The sequence below is a fragment of the Haliaeetus albicilla genome, chromosome 16 (genome assembly GCF_947461875.1).
Source record: "Haliaeetus albicilla chromosome 16, bHalAlb1.1, whole genome shotgun sequence".
Classification (NCBI taxonomy): Eukaryota; Metazoa; Chordata; class Aves; order Accipitriformes; family Accipitridae; genus Haliaeetus; species Haliaeetus albicilla.
Window position 1 is genome coordinate 24109712 of NC_091498.1, and position 25078 is coordinate 24134789.

Genomic DNA, 25078 nt, shown 5'->3' on the forward strand with positions numbered 1-25078 from the left:
AAACTGTGCTGTGCATATCACTAATGTGACAACAGAACTCTGCCTGGGCAAGTAAATACCTCTCATGAATCTACACACACTGCCAACCACCCCCACCAATAAGGGAATACACTAAGTAAATTGGGGAACCCCCACTACTGATTAAAGAGTATACCAGGCACATTTCTACTATATCTCCAGTGTGCATATTTACATTAAAATAATTTTAGCTGATTGCTGCCAATGTTGGTAACTTTGCTGTTTCATTTCACCATATAAACTCTAGCTCCTACCAGATTCAACACAGTACGACTGAAACAACAGCAACTGTTCAACCCTGTGGCTACCCTTCATTTCACCGTGAAAATGAATTAGCTTCATGATTGCTCCAACAATCTGCACATTCTTCCTAAACCCAAACCCATCTCGCTCTCCTTGATTATAGTAGACATAGCAGTAGCACAATGCATCTATTAACATGATAGCGACCTCCCTTTTTAAAGCAAAACCACCACAAAGAGGCTTTAAAAAAGGCAAGGGCCCATACCCATCTCTGTTCACTGTAGTCTGCATACAAATTGTAAAGGAGAATTATTGCTTTTAAAAGATGAAAAGCTTTGGAAATACGGTAAACATCCTACAAGGTTCTAAAACTAATCAGCTAAAATTCTGTACATACTTTAATATTCAAACCTCTATTTGATTACTCAAGATCAAATAATTTCATTTTCACATCTATTCATTAAACTCTTTATAGTTCTAAGGTCTAATGAATATTTAACAACTAAATAGGATCAAAACAGGTAATGGGAAAAAAGGTCACATGGCAATGAACATTATTTCATTTGGCCAATGAATAGTGAACCCTGCTTTCTTGGCTGAAATTAAGGCACTAAGTGGCAGTGAAAGGATAAGGGAATGAATTTTTTTTCTACGTTATCTGAAAAAAGACCAACATGACTATTTTTTTAGGACGCCAGTAGAGTACATATCCATTCTGAATGACTCAGTAAGGCATTCTGTTGGCAAATTTAAAGAAAATGTTTTCCTGATTAGAGCCCATTACATTCATTGTCTGAGTGTGATTAGTGGCACTACCAACTGTTAACAAACTGGAGGGGGAAAAAAAGCTACAAAGATGTCTGAAGACTTGAAAGGCACCAAAAAGAGAACAGCTCTGCAACTGCCAGTTCTACAAACAATTATGTAAGCTGTGTTTAACACTGCATATAGTCTATTCAATAATCATCAATCTTTGTTGACGAAGATAGTGTAGTAGCTCTTCATTTAAACTCTCAGTTAATCAAGTGCTAGTTTAGTAAAAAATTTATTTTCACGTATCAGAATATAACTGCAGTGTCTAACACAACTACACTTAAAGCAAAACTAGTCTAGTATGCATTATTCTGGTTAACACTGAAGCAAACCTGTATAAACAAAAGGGTTACCTCGAGATATATAGTTTACAATATGAAATCAACATATAAATGAATAGGATTTACTGAAAACAATGGAAAGTGTATTACAAAGATACATGAAACAATTTTAACCACAATATTTTCTCTGTGAAAAATACAACTATTAGTGAGATAAAATGTACAATTGAAATTTTTTTTCCAAAAGAAAAAAAAACACAGTATAAAGGAAAATATTTTTTTTTTTCTTCAAAACAGGGAAAATAGTTAAGGTCATTGTCTTTCATTACAATATAATTTGACACAAAAAGCAGTCATAGGATTGCACCAACTCCATGTTCAGTCTCCTGAACATGACAATAGTAAAAGGAGTCCATAAAGCATAATGACATTTCTGGATTTTATGATGGCAATATACTTATGCAGAAACTGGTGTCACTCCGGCTCTGTTCATAAAATGTACAAAACTCTAAATTTGGTGGCCAGACATGTAAAAATTAGTTCACCCCAACGCTGACTTTTCTGTTGCTTAGTCGGGGATGAAAAAATCTGTAGTATTTTAAGTGTTGTTATCTTTTTAGCAATAAAGAAAAAAGTATATGTAGTGCATGGTTTATCACTTGTCAAAAACGTTTCTGAAAATAAAACTAAGTTATCCAATAGTTTACAAAACAAAAAATAATTCTTCAGGTTAAAAATGTGGTTAGGTTTACGTTTAGTTCCATCTCCAAAGGACTGATTTCCTTGGCAGCATCACTTTTCCTTAGCAAGAGCCAAGGCACAAAGTTCCATAAAGAGAAATAAAAATGGCTACGAACAAGAACGCAGTCTGGCATTGTAAAAGAAATCAGAGCCTCTCTCTGAGCTTTCTGTTCCATCAGGTTAGTGCTGTAGAAAAATGTGAGATTTGGGATACATTTTTGTTATGAGCATTTCTGCTGGACACGATTCAAAAGTTCACCAAACTTTTCAAAAAGATCCTCCACCCATTTTATATTTTTCATGCACAACTGCACAATCTCTTCCTGTCCTAGATCTGCACTCTTCTTCTGAACAGAAGAAATCTATTTAAAAAAAAAAGGGGGGGGGGGGGGGAGAGGGAGGGAGAGAGAGATGCATACACATATACATGTTAGGCTGACAGCATTTCACAATTTTCATTTTTATCATACTCTGCAGTTAAATACGAAACTTTTTTGGAAGAAAACCTTTAAGCTTTAAAAACAAAGGAAAATGCCCCCAAAAATGCATTTCTTGACAACTGAGCCAGAGCTCAATTCTCATATTTCTGCTACCTGGAATATTTCCACCAAGGATTTACAGAAAAAAAAAAATAAAGGAGTGGGCATTCTAAGACAAAAAGTAGCTTCTAGATCTGAGGAGTTACACACACTGATAAAATTTGTTTCATTTATTTTGGATAACAGTGAAGAATGCTTACCTATCCCGAGGGAAATGATTTCACATAAATCTTGTAAGCCTCATCTCTGAATGTTCTGGGCATCAGTGCCCATTAGGGGCAACATATGTGCTCAGCATGCCCTCTTCTTTGCCATAATGGGTTAATTAAAATAGGAAGCCACAATCCATATTCATTTACCAAGAAGAAGAGAACAGTCCCTCTAGTTGGACTCAATTCCCTCAAATTCCCTCAATGAATGTAAAAGTATCTCAAAGAAAACAATACTTACCTCTTCTTTACATGTTAGATATATGTGATATTTGTAATGATGGAGTGAGTGATACAAAGAATACAGCTGTATTTTTTCTGGATCTACCGTAAACTCCTGCAAAAAGAACAGTTGTTTTAGGTAAATTCATGTTATTTTCCAAGACAGAGATATGATAAGACATTTTCTGCTTTAATTTTCTTCAACAATTCAGAAATGGAGTACTTCATTCAAATAATTGCTCTGGCATATTTTGGTACTGTAATATATATTACATCACAATTATCTCCTATCTCTACTTTTCCTACCAAGTTATTTTGTCAAAACTAGGTTTAAGAATGCTTTCAATCCTCCTGAATGCATTTAAGTCTAAAACGGGCAAGAGACCCCCTTTTCAAGAACTACTGCAAGAATTACCGAAGCTTAACTATTTTTCTAGCAGACTGATGTGTATCATTGCAAAAAAACATGTAGTTCATGCTTTGGAAGAGCTGATCTATACTTACCTAACACTTACATTACTTTGGCAAGAAATACAAATGTGGCCTGTATTTACAGGTCATTTGTCTAGCCACTATCTACTGCTGGAAGGTAAGCCTATGTGAGCCGGTACCTAGCAAAATCTACTTACAGTGTTCCCTAGGAATACTATGGAAATAAACAATGTGTACATCTCAAGCTTTACCACGTGACTTTTTAAAACTTTTTTTTTTTAAATTTAAGATACACACCTTCATTCTGTCACTGGAAATGAGCAAAGGAACAATAAGGAACTAAATTTTTAAAAAGCATTATCTAGTCTCAGTTTTTACAGTACTATTTTTTCATTTTTGATCTAGAAGACATTGCATCATTTACTTTAGAGATTTTGCAGCAAGTTTAAGGAACTGTTATCATTACAAGCTACACAGTGATTTTACCACAACCGCAATGTTGAAGGCAAAATGTTCCTGCTTCAGCAACAGTCCAGGAGGCTGACTGCTATGCAGAAACAGGGTCTGTGGTGACAGAAGCAGAATGGGCTCTAGCAGGGCTCTGCTGTTCGGCGCGCTACAAGAGGTGAGAAGCACAGCAAGAGCAGAGCTCACCTCTTCCTTCCCATCCAACTACACCTACCGACTGCTGCCTGCATAAGGGAAGCAGCATACTACTACTTCATCTTCCTGCAATCTTGAGTAGTTGCTACAGAAGGCTTCCTGTATAAATACACGGGATAAAAGCATTTGGGTCTAAACATAGAACTTAAATAGGGGAATAATTATGAAATTATTTATTGTATTTTGTCTCCCTACTGGAATATAACAATGTTTCACAGATGAGTTAAAACAATGGTTTAATATACTGCTTTAAATGTTGTTTTTTAACATTCCCTTGTTACAGAAAAAGCAATTCATTCAATGAAGATTCTGTATTTTGATAAATCTAGCAAAAAAAAACTAATACATGAAGCAGTATCTTATATAAATGTGGTTATCATATTAGAAAGTCAGATGGTGGCAGCAATAAACCCTCTGAACACCCACCTGTGCTAATTTAGTGGTTGATTTAGAAGCCCTCAGTGTTTTCTTGTTGTAAGCTTTACCATTCATTTTTATCTTGGACACAGATGTTCCTCCACTTTTTGTCTTAGAATCCCGAGTGACCACTGTCAGTTCAGGAAAGTTTTCCAAAGCATTCTTTAAAGAGAGCATATAAAGAAAAAGGATTATGAAAAATTCAAGAATGGCCAGCCACCCAGACTGCTGATAAATTGGCCATTTTTCTTTGAAAAGTTACATCGCGGCCTATTATAAAACAATTTATTCTTCCACAAAGACCTGATAAAAGGTCTTCATCAGATCAAGCAAGCATATACAGTTTGAAAAGCATGACCACCTGTTCTTGACTACTATAATTTTTCAAGAAGAGAAGATCTTTTTATTGTATCTCAGATTATCATCTACGATTCTTTCTTTACAAAGAGCAAAAAAATGCTCCACTAGGCAATTTTTACCTTTTAAAATGCTTTCCATTCCATTTCTACTCAAGAATCTCTAAGGCCAAGTTACTTGGAGGTGCCTAAGTACTTAATTGCCTAGTCAGGCATGGGAAGTCTGCCAATAGCAGGAGGGATTGGATGCCTAAGTATCTTCACAGGTTTTGCCCCAGCTTTTGTAAAATACAAATTAATTGCTTCTTATCATATCTGTAAGGTAGAAAAGCTTATGCACAGTGAAATAGATGGCTGGTTCAAAAAAGCACAAGTTTTTAAGACATATTAACTTATGGGAGTGAACTCACGGGATTTCTACCAGCTTCAGTTCTACATTATTTGCACGAGTAATTTTGAATACAACTTCACCGTACAAACACAGCATTATGTTTGCAGCTGCTCTGAAATAGTTCTGCTATGCTATATAACCTTGTCCTGAAAAAAGTACTTCAAGTTAAATGAACATATATATCTTTGTATTATACGCCAGTATGAGGGAAAAAATCAGGCATAAAGAAAAACGTACCAATGCTGCAGCTTAAGGACCTAATTTGGGCTATTGGGTTAAAATATGTAGTTGACTAAATTTTTGTATTTTCTTTTAACAAGCAGTACTAGAATTCAACAACCTCCCCTGCCTATATTTTCTTAGCACTTCATATACCTCAGCCGTTTTTTGCTTTATAAAAAAAACTGTCTTAGTAAAAAGCTATAAAATCTGCTCCACAGAGATAGTTGCATAGTGGTAGCAGTAACCTCAACTAGCTAACCTGTTCATATACAATATTCATTGCAATGCTTTCGAACTGGAACAACAACAGGTTTAAATTATTTATTTTTTCTATCCACTGTAATAGCCTTCCTGAAGGCTGACTTTGAGTGTCAAGGGACTTTGGCCACTTCTGCCTTCCTCTGAAGAATTCCTATTGCCTTCCTCTGGAGAATTCCTATTAACCACCACAGTTTACACGGCCAGACCACTGACTTAAAACAGACAAATTTGAATTAGAATGATGGAAAAAATACTAGTGATCTCTGCATCTTTGAAAGCACAAGACATAAAATGCTGATAATTATTTCCAAATTAAATTTACACAATTCCACTAAGATGCTTCATTTACTGAGCTTCAGCTAAAGCAACAGTAGTATTTTCTAATTTTGTTTATAAAAAACTATAACCCAAAGGGCACAATAAACTGTTAGAACTATAAAGAATGTTACAGGCAAAACTACCAAACACTGACTGTTAACCTCAGTGTCTGATTTGGTTTGTAATGCTGTAATATTAATACTGTAGTAATAATTGTATCCAGCGGGTGGAAAAATGTTAAAATTCATCCAGGCTTTTCAATGCAGAATAGTAAAAATACTCAAACTGAATGATACTCATGAACAGTAATGGTATTTTTCACTTATTGCTTGCTTCAGTGCTTCATTCAACTCTAATATCTGAACTAGTCATTTGATGAAAGATGGAACAGAAGCAGACTTTCTTGTATTAATCATCAGATTAACCTGAATCTTAAAGAGTATCAAGTACATTTTCCTAACCAACACAAACACTTACGATGACAAATAGGTGTTTCATTTTTGTCCAAAATATTGACCCAAGGATGGCACAAGTTGGTACCATCAGATCAGAAGGCAAACATAAAAGGCTTTTTATCTCGCAGTTTACATCACAAGCAGATCCCTTCCTTACATCCGTAACTCTGTTAACTTCTTGCAGATCATATGATGAAATACAAGCTTAAGCTAACTTTAGAGATATGATACATAATCTGCTTCTAAGTGAACACAGAGCAAACCTATTATATTAGTTATGAACTCCAAATGAGTAAGCAGCTGTAATTACGTTAGTATTACAGAAGAATATATTAGCTTTTTTCCCTTAAACTCGGGAAAAACCCAAAATAAGCCACCTCTCACTTTGTGTGTACTGTGAATGTAACCAGAATTCTACAAATTCTTATCCTAACTTAATGTGGCCTATCTTCTCTGCATAGTCGGACTAAAAGAAGTAGCTATAGAACTAACTACTAACACAAAACTCTTGCCACGAGAGGAGGGTTAATACATGCCACCTCTCTGAGGGTCTGTGCATGGTTTCAAAACACACAGCCCTCCCCATGCCTTCCTACTGTAAGGAGGAAGCCACAAGAAATTCTGTTCAAACAGGTACAAATTTTACAGCTGTTGGGAAAACAGCCTAATGAACAATAAAATGTTCAAGAATCATGTGAATAAAAGCTGTTTCACTAGTCGATGATGTTCTCATCCCTGAAACAAGGTCACTTAGCGTCCCACAAGGCTTACCAGGAATGAGCTGTGGAAAAAAAAAAAGATCTTTTCAAGATTTCATGATGAAAAAGCAGAACTGTCAAGTCTGCTATTACCTCCTTCCTCACCTAGCTCTCAAAAAGAAACACAGAGCAGTACAGAGAGACAACTAATTTTCCAAGTGTCTCTGTACTGTGGACATAAGGGGACAGGAGAAAGACAGGCAAAAGAGTAAGTTTGTTCTGATGGTGTTTATAGACGGGTCTGCATTACTGTTCTTGTAACTGTTACAGGAATTATCAGTCTGATTATAGACATCGACAACTAGTTCTCAGACATGACTGAAAATACCCTTAATTCGCTTTACTGCGCTTTCGAAATCTGCATTGCTGCTTGGAGGGTGGGTGGGAACGGTGGGAACCACAGTGATTATCCTCCTGTTTACCTTCTCTCTATTGAGATGGTACGGCTGCTCTCTTCCCTGTCCACATCCAGACCTGGTTTTTATTACTGTGTCAAAGCTGCTGTAATATGGGCTTGTTATCCACACTTTTCCCAACCATCCATGCTGAAGATAGATAAAAGAGTGCACAAATGAGTTGTTCTCAAGTCCCTCTGCCCTGGTTTTAAACTACTCTGATCATGTTCTCCACTTCAAAGAAGTTCAGACATCTGCTCCACAGCATAGCTATTTCATGTAAAAGTTTATTAAGATTTTTATGCAATACAATCACTTAACCAAAAGCTCTAGAAGGACAGGAAACAGATTTTCTTTTGGCAAACTTGAGAAGCTTAAAAGAAAAATAAAATGCTTGAGAATGAACCAGAAAGCATGGGGAGTAAAACTAAAACTTTACCTTTGCAGTATAAACTCCTCCATCACAAAATGTTCTCCAAATGCCACACACAAGCACTGAATTTAGAGCATCTCTTTCAAATCCATATTCACTTCTGTTACAAATTTGCCTTCTGGGTTTTAAGTTGTGCCTGCATGGTACGCATTCAATGACTGACTTATAACATTACTTTAAAAATCTTAGAATTTAAAAGAGAATACCTTGAAAGTATGATCCAAGCGTAACTTGGAAAGCAGCCTTTTCCTATTGTCATTCAGCATACCATCAATTTTTCTCATGTGAGGCAAAAGTAGCTCATCTAAAAGACACATAAAAACCCCGTAGCAGCTGATTATGAAGAGACACAGAGTAATGAGATTCCTATTCAAATCTATACTTCAACCCATTAACATAAAATGTGGATGTAAAAAATAATGTGATTTGCACATAAACTAATTTCAAATGTGAGAGAAAAAATCTCTTTTTTTGGATCACCCTGCTAAACTGGTCTAGATATTATGCAGTTTAATTGCTGACTGCAATCTCGCTCCTTCTCCGCCTTTTCTTTGTTAAAAGAAAAAAATTAAGATAGAGCACTACAGAGCATAAATCTTATAGACAATTTCAAACCATTTCCTAGATAATCCTCTTCTGTGCAATACAGCTGGCGGTTTTATGAAGACAAGTATGTGTTTTTGACATTTGCTATTCCATATAACGAGAGATGACTCTGCTGGCATTTATAACAAAAGAAAGTGAGGAAAGTGCTTACTGATAAAAGTTATCTGATAAACCACCGTAAATTGCACAATATGCATTTAAACATAGGCATGTGGCCGTGAATGAAAATTTACAGCTTGATATGGAGTCTTTTATTTATAAAGTCAATTTATTTGCTTTTAGTGGGACCACTGACATAATGCACAGGTATGAAATCTTGAGGTAAGTGTGCATTGATGCACAACCAGAGCAAACCAGGAAAACAGAGTCTAGAAAATATGTTTTTTTAATACAGGCAAACAGAATGTAGTACAAAACAACAGCCTGCAACTAAATAATATGTGAAATGATTGTTCTTTTGGGGCCTTCATCTTTATACATGAGTGTTTTGCTAAATCTTGAGAAATAGAACAGTTTTGACTTGTATCCTGGAGTCCACTACAGTAAGTCCAAACATTTTCTCCTCAAAGAAAAAAATGGAATACAATTGTCTCTGATCAGAATTTTAAGGTTTCAGAGTTTGAAAAGCAGAATTTTTAACAGTAGCAAAAACCGGAACTACTTATAGTTATAAGGGTATTTCTTAATCAGAAAGTAAACACACACTTGAAATGCTGTAATCTGAAATAAATATTTGCTAAGATTTTAAAAGATAGTAACAGCAGGAACAAAGAGCTCAGTTTTGACATTCACAGCACAAGCCTAATGTAACAAAGCAGACAAAACAGTATTTCCAAATTACTTTGATTATGCAAATAGATAGTGCGAATATATATTTATGCACACACATAATTAATTTGTGTAAAGCGTTCTTCAGATCTGGTATGAAGCTAAAAGTTTGGTGGCTTTTTTTTTTGGTTTTTGTTTGTTGTTTTGTTTTTTTTTAAAACACATTCACTTTACTGATTAGTAACCTTAAAATTTAATAAAAACATACAAATGTTAACCATACTGTACCATTGCTCTTTTCCAAAGCTTGCATTGTGTCTGGATCCAAGGCAATGCTAACAAGCAACTCCATGTAGCTCTTAAAAGTCTCTTTCATAGCTCTTGTGTTCAAAAAGCGAGTAACAAGGGGAGCTGGAGGTACAAGCTCTGAAAATTAATCGGAATATAATGATTTTTTTTCCTACAAGAGCCTGCAAATACTTGTGTTTTTCAAAACTCAAGGTTTGTCTCTTAAACACAAAAGTGACCCCTACTGGTATCCCAAGAGATTAAAACTCAGTACAATCAGAAATCATACTCTACTTGCACACCAAACCCAGGTACAAATGCCAAATCTGGTACAAACGGTACAATTTTTTTGTAGAAACACATACAATTACTCGTAACTATCAGCATCTAGATTATAATATTTTAGGGAATTTAAACATTTTTCTATTATTGTAGATGAAAGCCTAGAGAAAAGGGATAATGAGTAACTTCAGACAAGCAAAGTGCCCTAAATGCAGGTTTCATGTCAATGCAAGTACCTTCTAAAACCGCAAAATTTGAAGTCATCCAACAGAAAAACATTCAAAAGCACTAATGTCACTTAGGAGCCTGCATACCATTGAAGTCAATCCCACCTAATTGTCCAACTCCAAAAAAACACATAAAACAAATTTTACCAGCAAAGCAATGTAGGCATATTTGTACTTATTCTGCGGAAGCTTTTATTTTTTTATAGACAGAAATTTTAAACATGTACGTGGAGTAGCCATCAGTAATTGTACGCGTTCTGGAGCTTTTTATACGCTCTGTGTACAATATCAGTATTTTGTAGTAATTTAGCTAGCAAGGCTGTTAAACTTCCTCAGATATCTGCATTTCTATGCACGACTATCATCACCAGGTTACTTGAAACTTTAAATATAGACAATTGTACATACTAATGGTTATTTTGGTAAGTTTGCTTGAAAAATACTATTTTAAAGGTGCTGCCCTCAGCAGAGGCACTGTTCCAGTACACCAACCCTAGCTTATCTGCAGTTAAAGCCACTAAGGCCAACGTGCTTTGGAAATGCAGCAATACAAAGCATAGATACGATGCACCTTAACTTCAAACATACAGGAAATAAACAACAACAACAACAAAAAAAAGCAAAACGCACTGTATATCTGCTACTACAGGTAATCTCTATAAACATTGTACACTTCAAAAATTCTTTTCTGTTCCGGAAAACTACTGCAAACATTGTACCTCAACGTTCCAAAGACACCATGAATGTCATAACAGCAAATCTGCTCAGCAGGCTGCATTTGAACAGCTGGCATTTAGACAAGCAATGAAGCAGCCAAAAATTCAACTGCTTTTTCTCCTTGGGTTTTGAAAAAACAACAGTAACATCTGAATTCTGCCCATATCTGCATGCAGACAAGCATTGCAGGAATGTTATTTTAGACATGACATGGAGTTGCAATGGAAAATTAATAAAGAATCTGATTCTTGAGATGTATTTGAAAAATCAAATCAGCTCCTCCTCCTACAATTGTACCCATCTTAGAAAGCAAGTAGTAAAAATATATTTATCTCACTGATAAACTACATTTGGGATAACTTCAGTTGCACACATTTGCTCATACATAAAAAACAAGTAAAAAGTTTTAAGAAAACAATTCCACGTGGCACTGTCAGATTTTAACTTTTTTTTCTGAGGGTAGTAAAGAAAAATTTGCAATATCAAGCAACATGTTTTTATAATAATATTTTCAGTTAAGTTCAAATGGGCCTAGATGCTAACAATTCTATCTCGCTCACCATCCTCATCACTCTGGGCCTCAGGTGAAGAATCAGACTGGGAAGATGAAAATTCTTCTTTCCACTTTTTCCTTTTCTTTGGTGGTGGTTCAGCCTTTACCTTTGGCTGTTTAGCTTTGGGTTTCACAGAAGAGACTTTTGTTGCTGTTGGTTTTGGTGTTGGTGGATCAGGGGTTTTGTTGTTGCTGCTACTAGGTTTGCAATGAATAGTCCTGCAATATTATGAAGACAATCTTTATGAAAATAATTACCACACAAGTTTTGGCATTAATAAAATAGCTATAGTCTTAGTTAAGCAGAATATATTCCCCATGGATTATATATACTTATTTCATTGTCACATGTAACTAGGAATTAAGTCATACGCACTATACTACTATATTTTTGATATAATGCTTAACAATGATTCTCAACTATCTATGATTAAATAGTATTCCAATTTTATAACTAGATAAACAGGCACAGAAGGTTTAAATTGCCCAATATTAGTAGAATTTATGAGCTATAGGAGATTGGAGCTAATATTAAAATTGATTACTTCATGAAAAAAACCAGACTTGACAGACTTGAACAAATACTAGTAATCAATGACATTCGCTGACAAAGTAAATTTGGGATATTGTATCCATACTAAGATGGGAGAGAGTATCATTCAGGTAAAAATGCAGGAAATGCAGGATCTTGAGGACTCGAATAAGAAACCAGAAAACTCCTCTCATTTCTCCTTCCCACCACTCAAAACAGGAAAACAAAAAGGAAACTTAACATCATAAGTGCAAAGTTAAGTACTTTAGGACTAATAATGCACTACAGTTTTGAGAATATGGCAGGGAATACAATTCTGGGAAGTGCCAGGCAAGTTTTTTTTTTTTGTACAAATGGGAAAGTTCAAATAGGAAAGCAGTGAAACGTACAGTAGAAACATTGTTAGTATTTTCTGGAACATTGAGAACAATTTTAGTCATCTGTCCGAGATGAAGATTTCAAACCAAAATGGATGGAGACAATAGATACTAGAATGATTAGAGGAATGGAAAGCCTGCGTTAGATGAGGAAGTTGGAAGACCTTGATTAATCCATCTTAGTGAAACGATGACAGAGGTGGAACCTGACTGCTCTCCAGAAATACATCATGCAGTAAAAACACCACAGAAAGACAGAAAGAAAAGCCAAAAAACAGTACTGAGAGAAGAACATATGGATACAAGCTAATCACAATCATGGTCTGTTAAAAGATAGGATTGTTTCAGAGCACTGGAGGACAGGTTCTGGAACAGCCTTCTGTAGCCCAAGAAAGAAAAGAGCATCAAAATCCCAGCTAGTTCTAAGTAGAACATGATGTTATAAAATTGATTATCTGACAGCTTTGCTTTCCTTGAGAGCAAACTAGACTTAAAACCAGAGTTATTTCTTGAATGAAGAGCACTGTAACTTTTTTCATTACTGTTTACTAACATCTGATAAAGAAAACATATTTGCATTAAATTATAATTATTGAAAAATCCATTGAGAGAGAAAATCTTCAGATATCATGTGAAATTGTGACAAGATAAAATAAGCTAAGCATTAAAGCATGACAGAGTTTGTACATTTTTGTACAAAGATTTTGTACATCTGCAATCTTTTCCAAAAGCACGATCAAACGTCAACACAAAACGCAACAGCAAAACCCTTAGCAAGTGAATGACAGTGAAAACCTTATCAGAAGGAAGGTGACAGAGGAAATCTCAGGGATAGCCAAAGTACATGTGTGAGACACACTTACGGTCATAACGTTTTGCAGGACCAGTAGTATATTTACTGGAATAATCAAAACCACACTATGTTTGCCCTGCATTCTTTACATGGCTCTCCAGAGTGACAGATTTGTTTGGGTTTTATTTATCCTTGTTGGTAGTTTAAAAGCAATACTACTAGAATTACTGATTTTAAGGCATGGATAAAGGTTACAGGGGATGACTCAAAGTGATAAAGCTTTTTGGGGTGAGGGGGGTAGGGCAGGTGCAATAAGAAAAGTAAAATACCCTCAGTGTGCAAGGACATATAAAAAAAGGAAAAACATCCTTGTGACAACCAACTTCAGAATTGAACTTTTGTTTTTAAATTCAACTTTCCAGGATTGAGAAGAAAGTATGATACTTCTAGTATACGGGGACAGGACGGTCATTAAAGCAATCTAGAAAAAACATACCTAACCTGCAAAGTCCACTGGATAGGAGAAAACATGCAAAAAATTAGAATCATTACACTTGTAGGCTTCTATCCTTATGTTGAGCAACAGAGCAAAAGATGACAGAAAGAAATAGCATGCAGAGCCCTAACACCTCTAAAATGAATGATTACTGCAATCCACAGATTCAAGGTAGGGAAGTCTTGATACAGCAGTAATTTATATCTAATTTCTTAAAGCAAAACACACAGTTCTCAGTTTACAGCTTAAGGCTGAAGTAACATAATCCTGAGTTATAAGTCTTGTTTATTAAAATAGGTGTGTTCTTAATATGAAAACAATAGGGCAAAATGAAAAACAATTTGAAATAAAATACCTTGCTGACTGTACAGGTTTGCTTCGTGGTTTTTTTGAACATACTCTGACATATTCCTTTTTGTTTGCATTTTCAATGAACTTCACATACACTCGTTTGTATTTTGTTTTTGCATCCCCGAAATACCCAAGATACTAAAAAAAAAAAATTAATACACACGTGTTTCTGTTAAGTAATATTATTCAGTTTAACAATTAAAAGTTTAAATACTAAAGAAAAAAAGTCAGTTTAAAAACAACTTGTTTACGTACAAAGATGAACCATCCTACAGCATTTATAATTTGAGAGAAATTCTCCAATGGGTTTCCACATAATATTTAAAGTAAGAAAATAAGGCAAGAGGTACTCTGGGCTTCGTTTTCTCCCTTTATTTAATCATCCCCATGTGTTATCCCAAAAGGATTATCTGCCTGGCAAAGAGCTGCCTGTTGAAATTATATCCTATCTGTATCCTTCCCATTGTGGAAAGCAGCTGGTTCACAAGCCTGCTTCTACTGACTTTATTCTGGTTGTGAAAACTTGTTCCTTTACACAGCCTGAATGATACCAAAGAACCCATGCTGGAAAGAATCTGCCCATTAATATATTTAGAGAGAATTTTAGAGTAGGAGGAAATCAAGAACACCCCCCCCCAAGGATGCTTGCTAAGAATGTATGTCAGAATCACATTTTATTTTGTTTCCTAGACTTCCAGTAAGGAAATCAGTTCCCATGAGGCTTCCTAAGGAATTTTTAAGACTCACACTGTTAGTAGCAGCAAATTCTCTCTGTCCATCTCGCACTTCAGGAACAAACTTTTGCAATAAAGCCTTCTGTACTTTCCAAATAGCTGGAGGCTCTTTTCCTGTTTGCAAAGCAACCTGTAAGAACATAAAATTATTTGCTAAAAACAGTGCTTATTTTTCTCCCAGAAGTGTGTTTGTGCATTATATTTTTTGAGCAAGTTACCCAGGGATAAAATTGAAATAAGTAATTCAAAATTCCAAACCCTTAGTCATTATGTGCCATTCGCATCAAGACAGTATGACATAAACTACAATAAGTATAATGCAAACCACAAATTTTACTTTCACAGTGATGAAGTTGTGCCAACCAGCTTTGCCTATGGTATGATGTCTTAACTCATGTACCGTGCAACTGAGCCACAGAACTTTATTTTTTAAAGCAATACAACATTTTCCAATTTTTTATTCTTTTGCTCTCTGAAATATTTTTTAATACAAAAATGCAAGAATCACAAGTAGCAAAAAGCTTGCAGATCACTAGAGATCCTGTAGCAGAAGCCCAGGTACATTACAGCATGATGTTTGCACTAATGTGAAAAGAGATAGTTCAGTATGAATTAGTAAACCAGATTTTACATTTTCAGTTCCACTTAACTGTAAAAAAAATGAGTTCAAGTTGACTTTCTTCTTCATGTAGTTTGAGAAATAAACTATGTTAAAAACAAATTTGTAATTATTAGCTCTAATGAGAATTGTCTATAAATCCTACACGCAAAATACTAATTAAAAAACCCTCTCTTTTTGGAAAATATATAATCAAGTATTGGTTCCTTTTTCATGACTGTTTAAATAACTAAAGAAATAATTTTTAAAAAAGCTTAAAATTCAAAATATCTCATAACATACCTTTATCAGTTTTATAAGTGACAAGGGAATATATTAAAATTGGTAACACTTGTCTTATGTGACAAAGCTACATTAATTGATTTAAAACTTAAGCTCAAGAGGTTGAACACATAGACAAGTAATCAAAAGTATTAGAAATTAATGGTAAGAATATTGATGGCTATGATAGCAACAAAAGGAAAGGTAAACATGCAGAATAATTTAAAATGGAGAAGTAACAAAACCAAACCAAAACAAGAAATCAAAGACAAAAAAGAACATTCCCATAAACTCATGCGAAGTGCTGTACTGGTTGCTTATGGAAGCCACTTCTTGTTGGAATAGCAAGCAGAACCTCTTCCAAAAAAGAAGAAAAGACAATTCCAAGATCTTTTGCAAAAGTCCAAAAGTCATTTCCTCAACACCTTACACTTGAAAGCCTACTACTATCTTAAACAAAAACAAACAAAACAAACAAACAAAAAAAGGTAGTCAACAGCCTGTGAAAAATTTATGCTTTTTAATATTAAAAAAAGGTAATTCCAAGTTCTAACAGAGGTTACCAGCACATAGATTTACTTCATTATGTATGTAGCATAAAATGGGTCATGTACATACAAAACATATTCATAACCTGCACTAGAAAGACACCTTTAAGGCACCTTGGCAGCAGTCAAGGAGTATTAGAATAGAAACAGAAAACTAATCTGCATCGTTTCCCCTTTTGGTAGTTCGTTGAGGCTAAATGCATATGCAGGATTTTTCAGGATTTTTTTTTTTTTCTTCACAGCAAGTATTCAGATTACCTTTAGTGTCTCTATGTCTTCAATCTTCACTACAAATTCATCACGTTCTCTGTACATGCCCTCTCCTCCACTGTCCATGTTCTCCTCATCAGTACATCCTTCTATTGCAACAGTTGCCTGTATTTTTGCCAATTGGTCTGAAGTCACAGCATCCTGTTGAGCTACTTTTAAGGGGTCAGCTGGATTCATTTTCTCCTGCACATTGACTACAGGAGCAGTCATCTGTGGAGACTCCTGCTTTATTACAGCAGTAGTGGCAGTGGTGGCAGCAGTAACAACTGCCACTTTCTCAGCTTCTGAAGAAAAAAAATCCAAATTTTAGTTAAATTATCAAGGATTAGCAACATAAAATGGGAACTAGATTTATTTTTCTTCTCTTCTGTTACAATACATATTAAAAAAACAACTGTTCTAGGAAAAACACCTGTTCTAAGAGTTAAAATAGAAGCATTAACTTGGTCACAACTAAGCCTTAAATGAAACCAAAATACTGTAGCTAGCATACCTCTGTTTGTATTAAACTGCTGCATCTGTTAGCATCTAGAAATTCAAAGATGAATGCTTTAGAAAACAATTTGATAGTTACAGACAATATCAACAGGAAATACTGTTGTACTTTGTGTGAATAAACAAATACAACAGTAAAGGTTACAACACTAAACCTTGTTTCCAATCTGCTGATAAGCACAGTCCTTTTAAATTGGATTAAGGAAAGAAAAATACACATGAAATATGAAAACATTTGCTGTATGACTTTTGGGCATTTATCGTTTATATCTTGTGATAATGTAACTGGAAGTTCCAGATTAAAACTTTGGCAATATCCTAATAATTTTTAATATTAACAGAGATGAGCAATGAGAACTGATGATATAAAACAAAGAAGGAAAAGAACATTCTTCTCCTCCTCTATGCCAAAGAGCCAAAGGCAACTCCCACATTTCAAAATTATTATTCTTTCCCACCTGAAAAAAATTAGAATCCTTTTTAGATATTACTTTATACTCTTTTATACTTATTAGTTTTAACACTGACTTGCTGATCTAAAAGAAATCAAGTTATATTAGCTATAGCATAGTTACTAATATTCTTAGGAAACTGGCTTCAAACTTAAGATAACCATTTTACAGTTTTGCTACAATCACTGTTAATTCTTGACTTTCACTTGAAAAAATAGAAAAAAGATAACATGACATATTTTAATAAAAGTGATTCAAAACAAATGATTTAAATATCAAATTAACATGTCAATACAAAAGCTATATACCAGATACGTGAAGATTCATTAAATCAATTCGGTAAAATTGCTCAGCTATGAAATACGTTCTTTGGGATATATCATATCACATTATTGTAAACACATTGTATTTTTTGTTCAGTGAAAACTATGACAGCTTTAGTTAGACACAAAATTATTAGTTCCCCAAGTACATTTACACATTCTTCAGAATAGCAGATAAATGTACAGAAGCTACTTATTACTACCAACAAAAGACTATGTTTTAGTATTTGTCTTTCCATACTTATGTGCAAAAACAGACAGAAGAGGGAATTACTAGAAAATCTGCAGAACACCAGCAAGTAAGAAAGAAGTCATTACTAAGCATCTGGTATAATGTACAAACAGTCTTGTATACAACAAAACAGGAAGGTGAATTCAAGAAATTGGTGGTATAAATATTACATGCTTATGAGTAATAAAGAAGATACAGTAACATTGTAAAAGAAATCACTGCAAATAAAACACTAATGGAAATGTCCACCCAACAAAAAAAAACTTTGAAATATTTCCTTCGGAAGTCATACACAGAACATGGCTTATTAAAATTAACAAGCTGCAGCAAAAGGCCTACACCATAGCACTGTCCACATTTTGGCTTTCTGGGGAAAAAAAAAAAAAAAGTGACTGCTTTCTTGTTTAAAATACATATGCAACTGAAAGACACACGAGGAACTTCATCTTCTGTAATGGCCTTTCCAAAATGCGTGAACTTAACATAATTTAATAGAAATATCCACAGAAGAAAACAGAACAGTAATTAAGATGAAGATTGTTTAATATATCATGTATTCCACAATCTTTTTCCATTATTTTAGGTCTGACTACTACAATTTAAGTTCAATTGTGCTATGTATTTTTCAGTAAATCATGTTACCTCTACAGAAGAAAACAACTCCCTCTTTCCTTTAACCTAAAAAGAGAAAAAATTACTTCATTCTATTTTGTTAAGAATCAGCCTATGGGTTGTAGGTCCCAAGAAGAGTTTAAGAAATGTTTCATTTTCTCCCTGTGATTATTTTGGAAGGTAATGGTATTTCTCTTGAATTAGTACAGTTATGTGATTGTCTGGATAGTCTTTAATTGCTTATCAGAGAAAACAAACTTCGTTGAAAAGGTCTATCTAGACAAAAATATACTGTATATTGAAAATACTTCAAAACCAAGCAGCATCAGTTAAAAGCTACGATCGCCAACGTACAGCATAGATGTAATACAAGTGAAACTGAGAAGTGTGTGGAAAACTAACTGCTGTGATCAGTGGTTGCTGCTTGCCCCTCCCTGCCCAAAACAACCCTTCCCAAATTTTGTTCTTTTGCTAGCAATGTATCAACACAGAGCTACAACACTGCTGATTAATATGGCTGAAATCAAAGTCAAATGACTCCCATCTTGGACAAGACTAGTCAAACCAGTGCTCAGTTTCCAAGTGCAAAATTGTTTTCATAAACATATTCTGTGCAACACTATCATCACATAAAGTGCACATTTAACTCTACCTAAGAAGAAATTAACCTCTGCTGATGGCAATTATTAATATGTTCTCTTGCTAGAATTTTTAAAAAATAGATTTAAAACCTCTGACATGATGGTTTGTCGAGGTTTCCAGGTGAAAATCATATTTAGCATTCTAAGCCAGAGAGGAAGAGAACAGACACATTATTCCAATTCTGGGCTAAAATAAGAGTCCTACTTAAGTAGCATGAAAAAGTTCATCTACATGTTTTCTAATTGTGGAAAACACTAGTTTAGTTCACAGTCAACACACCTTTTGAACAGAACTCTTAATTATGGCTGTGATTAAAACCAAAACCAGTCAAAACCTTTACCTGAACTGAAGACAGCTAAAATAATTCTTTATTTTTTTCCCATCAGCTACAGAAATCTCCTTCAACATATGCACTTGTAACTGTTTTACCTGTTTTGTTCTTTCTATCAGATGTATCATCCAGGGCTGACAATGCAGTAGAGATGCTCTTCTGAAGATCGTGGTTACCCCCCACAGAATCATCTTCATCAGAAGAAAATGAAGGCAACGTTTCTAAATTTTTCTTAAGTTCTTCATCAACTTTTTTGGTTGGACTTTCTCCACTAACCTCAGCAGCGACAGGTGCTGCTGCTGCTGGCTGAGGCTTTGCAGAGGACTGTAGGCAAGGGGCGCGAATTATCTGGGTAACCGGTCGCCTAGTCCTGTTTGGCATTCGTACAGCTGGAGCTGAAAACTGTTGCCTAGGCCCAGACTTTAGAAAGTCTAAAAAAGATGCAATAAATCCTGTTTTGACTTCAGGCTGTTTTTCTTCAACTTCTTTAATTTTTTGCCTCATTCTTTCCTGATGCTGGTAAGTATCATAACAACTTTCGGAAACAGGAGAAGAGTATGTCAAACATGAGTCATTTCCTCTTGAATTTTGACGTTTACACTGTCCACTTCTTTTCACCTGTTTCTGAATTGCACTGTCATCTTCTGCAGCATTTTTGTTTTGGCTTTTTCCTTTGCTTTTTTTCTTCTGAAGGTTCCCTTGAGTTAAATCTTGGCATTCTTCTTCAGTTCTACTAATGGTTCCATCTCCACTTTGGGGTACAGATAGTGGCTGCAATGGACCCTTTGACTGGTTACCTGCTACTGTACCTTCATCACCACCCATATTAAAATCATTCTCTGAAGCAGCACTTTCTTCACTTAGGCTCTTACCGCTTGAAACAAATTCTGTGTCTCTTGCATTCAGTGTGCCATCAGCAGAAGCGTCATTATCTTCTTCAGATTCGTGACTGATGCTAGATTGTTTCTTAACTGGAACAGCCCCTTGTTCTTGCTCTTCTTGACCAGGGCCAAGGGTGGGAGAGGTCATTCTTGTTGGTATGTTTTGATCAGGTGTTTCAATGTGTTGTTGATCAAGGTTCACAGGTTTTGTTTGTATTGCTGACACTGGTGTAAGGTTTATAGTAATTTGGCCTCCGTTCAGAGAAATATTACCTATGCTTGCTGGCTTTCCAACTACAGTAGGTGAGGCACTGAAACCAGAAGACACATGTCTTACATCCATTGATCGGAACTGTGGTTTAGACTCCTCCTTATTTTCAACAGACTGGATTTCCTCTTCATTGGAAGCTGATTTGGCAAAATCAGATGGTGTCACTCCACAGGCTGCTGCTGTTGCTGCTAAGATGTCATCTACGTTGGATAATATATTCCTCTCATCACTGAGAAGTATAGATTCTGGGAAACATATTGAACTAAGAGAAACAAACTGATTTTTTGAATCATGTTGATTTGTCTGAGTAAAATGATCTTTTGTTGTCAAATGCTGCTGTAGTGGTTTTGAGGGCTCAGAAATGTCCATTTTCATTACTTCTGAATTCTGAGTATGAAGCTGTTGCTGAGAATGACCCCCATTACTTTGAATAATATGCCCATCCATCTGAAGGAATGGATGTGTCACCTGTTGAGGACTCTGTATTCTTTGCACTTGCGGTGATGCCTTTGCTTGTCCTAAACCTGACTGCAGTATTGACTGATGAAGAATCTGCAAGTCACAGGCTGACTCCAGAAGTACCTGCGCACTGGGCAAACACAGCTGATGACCATGTCTTAAAGCATGAGGTTGAACCTGCGATGGTGTATTAATGACTTGGCCTTGCTGTTCTTGAGCTTTACTTTCATGTACCTTATGCATAAGAGAACGTTGCTGGTTTAGTTCTTTAGCGCTTACAGTTACTTGTGTTGTTTGCATTAAATTAGCTGTCTTTTTTATATCATGGCTTAGGCTAGTGATATGGCCAATGTGTTGGGAAAGCTGTTCCACAGAATTGACCATTCTTTCATCTTTTTTTGTGCCTTGAAGAGTAAGTCCAACAACTTGATCTTCAAGACGAGAGTTACTTCTGATTACACTTTGAGAGTATCTGTCATCTGCCTTCGAGACCCTATAGGATGCATCCTGAGCACTGATTTCCTCGTCAGTTAGCCTTTGAGTGGAAGATTCAAGAGTAGCTTGCTGTTGCAATGCCTGCATATCCTGCACTGATAATTCCTCCTCTTGTTTTGATGAGGCATACAAATTAGAGTCAGACTTCCTTTTAACATATGACTTTGCTTCTGAGGAAGGCCTGTTGTTCTGCAGTGTCTGTGAATGAGCTGGGGAAGCAAAAGGAGGAGACTGGACAGATGGCAAAAACTTTTGAGACTGTGGAGAGGAGGATTCTTGTGACTGAGAGTTCTGAGAAGAATGTAAAGAAATATAGCTCTGATTAGGACTTGAGGCTGGAAGAGTTTGTATCCGAGGAGAGGCATTAAAGGAAAGGGAAGGTGATGTTAATGTTAAAGACTGCCCTGAAGAATAGCTTTCTGAAGGACTAACAGCTGATAAAACTTGTGATTGAGATGAAAAACTAACTTGGGATTGGCTAACTGGAGATAAACCCTGAGAGTGACTAGAAGAGTAGCTCTGAGATTGGCTGACCGAAGAAAGTTCCCTCGTTTGCCCAGAGTAGTTCTCATTTGGAACTGAAGTCAATACCTGTTCCTCCGAGGAGTAACTTAGAGTTTGACTATCAGAAGTAATAGTCTGCGATTGCCCAGAAAAAGTCAACGTTTTATACAGTGAGGGCAGCTTCTCAACCTTGCTGGATGAGAAATCCTGTGAGTGACTGACAGGTGGCACATTCTGAGCCTGGGATGAAACGTAGTTTTGGGACTGGCTGACCGACAAAAGACTTGGGAGCTGTGCTGTAGAATAGATCTGTGCTTGGCCTGTAATGACAGAACTCTGGTTTTGTGCAGTTTTGGCATAGCTTTGTGTCTGCACAGTGGGAGCTACACTCTGAGGTTTGGGGGTCTTTGTTGACCTTGGAGGCTGCTTCGTGGAACAGTTTTTCACTTTTGCTGTGGAAGCAGATGGAAAACCAGGTGATGGAATTGCAGATGTGTACGACTGAGCAAGTTCCACTGTGACTTGAGAAGTCTTCTGCTGTGGTCCTCCATTGCTCACCTGAGTAACATCTCCAACTGGACTGCAAGATAATGCTGAGTGCCTAGATGTATCCTGAAAATTAACTCCACTTGTACTCGTTAAATAGCTGTGTAAGGAATGCTGTGAAACAGTCAGTTGAGCCTGAACAGACTGAGTACTTGAAGGCCGCTGATGGTGTTTAATAACACTACATTCTCGCTGAAGTGCTCTATCGATAGAAGCAGTGGAACCAGTAAAGACAGATGTGCTATATGCCTGAGAAACCTGCTGAGCTCCTCCAAGGGTTGAAGGCAACAAACTAAATTGAGGTTGCAGAAGATGGGGTGCAGATTCTTGAGCAGAACGATATGTTGATGACTGAGGTGGTATACTGGTACTTAAAACAGAACTGCCTAGGCGCTCAAATGTCAAAGCAGTTGGAACAGTGCCTTGCGATGTTTTAATCTGTAATAAAGGATCATGGGTAGTCAAGAGACCATTTGATGTAGCACTGAAAGTAGTATCTTGAAGAGTAAGAGAAGGGGTAGTAGCAAAGTTTCTACTGCTGAAAGTGTTGGGATGCTGATATGCTGATAAAGCAGATGTTGGTGGAAATGTTCCAGAGGTTGGCAAAGCTCCAGTAACAAATAGTTCTGTGGCTGTTGAGGAATGCATACCTGGAAAAAACAAAAACAAAACAAGAAGGGAAAAAGAGCATAAGGGAGCTTTACAAGTTACAACACTGCATTTCTATAACTCATTTAATTGTAAGATCTTACAGCATTTACAAATGTAGCCTTCTTTAGAACCACCACCCTTTTCAACAAAAAACATATAAAGGGAGGCACTTATTGTAGGTAATTTTCAAACTGGAAGTGCAGATTTTTTTAAGAATTCCAAATTCTATACCTACAGTGAATGGCCAAGGGAAAAAACTCATATCCTTAAAATGCAAATTGTGGATAAAAAAAATTGTACAGGACTAATTCTGCTTTGAAACTGAAGGCTCTTTATTAGTTTTTATTTCAGTTTAAAAAGAGGTTCATAGTAGAGGACAACTGATCAAAAGCCCAGGACACCTATAAGATACAGTAAAAAGGCAAAATTACACCTTACCAACTGTAATACATACACAGGTAAAGAAGCAATTCCATCTCCTGCATTTACCCTCACCAATACTTTTATAACTCACTTTATGTGAAACATTTCAGAGCTCACAGTGAAATAGCTAACAGCCTATACACTTTGCAATATAAGTTTCTTAAAGGAGGGCTTTGACTTTCAATACAAAGAATAACTATGATTTGTATGCTTTCTAAAGTGAGAGTCCAAAATATCCACAGACAGCAACTATCTGCACAGTGCAATAGCAACTATCCAACTGAAAGGTATAATATTACTTATTTGCATCCGGACATTGGTATGACATCCTGGCTTAAACAAGATTTCTCAATAGAACATACTATTCCAACTGAAATAGGAGCGTGAAATTCCCTTGCAAGCTTTGGGGCTTACAGCAGTGATCCATATCATTCAGTGCTTTTCACGCTTTAGCTTGCAGGTACTGGTGAAGTTTGTGTACTATTTCCGAAATCTATGAATAAAAGTGAAGAAGATGAGTTTATTCTCAGAGAGGCTTAAACTTCTTGTAAAGGAATCTGTAAAGGAACAATTTCCACTGGGAAATTTACAAGAGTATGCAAATCAGAAAAAATCAAAATCACTGGTATAATTTGACTTTTTTCAGTTCTTCCTGGATACTTGAAACAGCTTTTTAGCTTCAGATCATTTAAGAATAAATAAAAAAACTCTCAGTAAATAAAGCTTGTTTTGAGAGAAATACTTCAGTTTAAAAAAAAATCAATTTTCATTTTAAAATACATGAAGTCGTCTTAAACTGATCGCAACTTAATCATACAATTGCTTTGGAAGTTTCAGATGAAGCTGCGAAAGAGTCTTTGTTTCTCCCTTCCAGTTCAAGACAAACTGATATGAAGAGATGTGATACTGAAGGAATGCCACGGTATTCTTCCTTAGTCAACAATAAGGTCTTTCTGAGTAACAAAGTATCAGCAGTGTTTTAATGCTTTTTTTTTTTTTTTTACTATTCTAAAAAACTGCAACATCATGTACAACTGGGTTCTCTTTTACTAATCCCTACCACTAACACAAAGGTAGGGGCACCTGGAAGCATCAAAGAAGGGGAAGAATTTATACCTATTTTAACTGCAGATGTTCATTTCTCATCTAACCTGTATTTTTTACTTCTCTTC

The 25078-nt window shown here is 35.8% G+C and overlaps 1 protein-coding gene across 5 annotated transcripts in view; it reads right to left on the reverse strand.

Moving 5' to 3' along the window:
* Positions 1-1290: 1290 nt before the first annotated feature.
* The window catches only part of QSER1 (glutamine and serine rich 1), a 45080-nt gene continuing 21292 nt past the window's right edge, over positions 1291-25078 (reverse strand). For 4 of the 5 annotated variants that reach the window (XM_069803975.1, XM_069803974.1, XM_069803977.1 and 1 more), the window contains 10 exons: positions 19775-23482; positions 16578-16873; positions 14905-15021; positions 14162-14295; positions 11616-11827; positions 9830-9967; positions 8374-8471; positions 4588-4740; positions 3086-3181; positions 1291-2458 (listed from right to left, as the gene is read on the reverse strand). In XM_069803975.1, coding sequence (XP_069660076.1) covers positions 2318-2458; positions 3086-3181; positions 4588-4740; positions 8374-8471; positions 9830-9967; positions 11616-11827; positions 14162-14295; positions 14905-15021; positions 16578-16873; positions 19775-23482 — 5093 coding nt within the window. In that variant the 3' untranslated portion in view covers positions 1291-2317. Of the gene's footprint in view, positions 2459-3085; positions 3182-4587; positions 4741-7761; positions 7885-8373; positions 8472-9829; positions 9968-11615; positions 11828-14161; positions 14296-14904; positions 15022-16577; positions 16874-19774; positions 23483-25078 lie in introns of all 5 variants that reach the window. The other variant, XM_069803978.1, reaches the window with a different exon arrangement.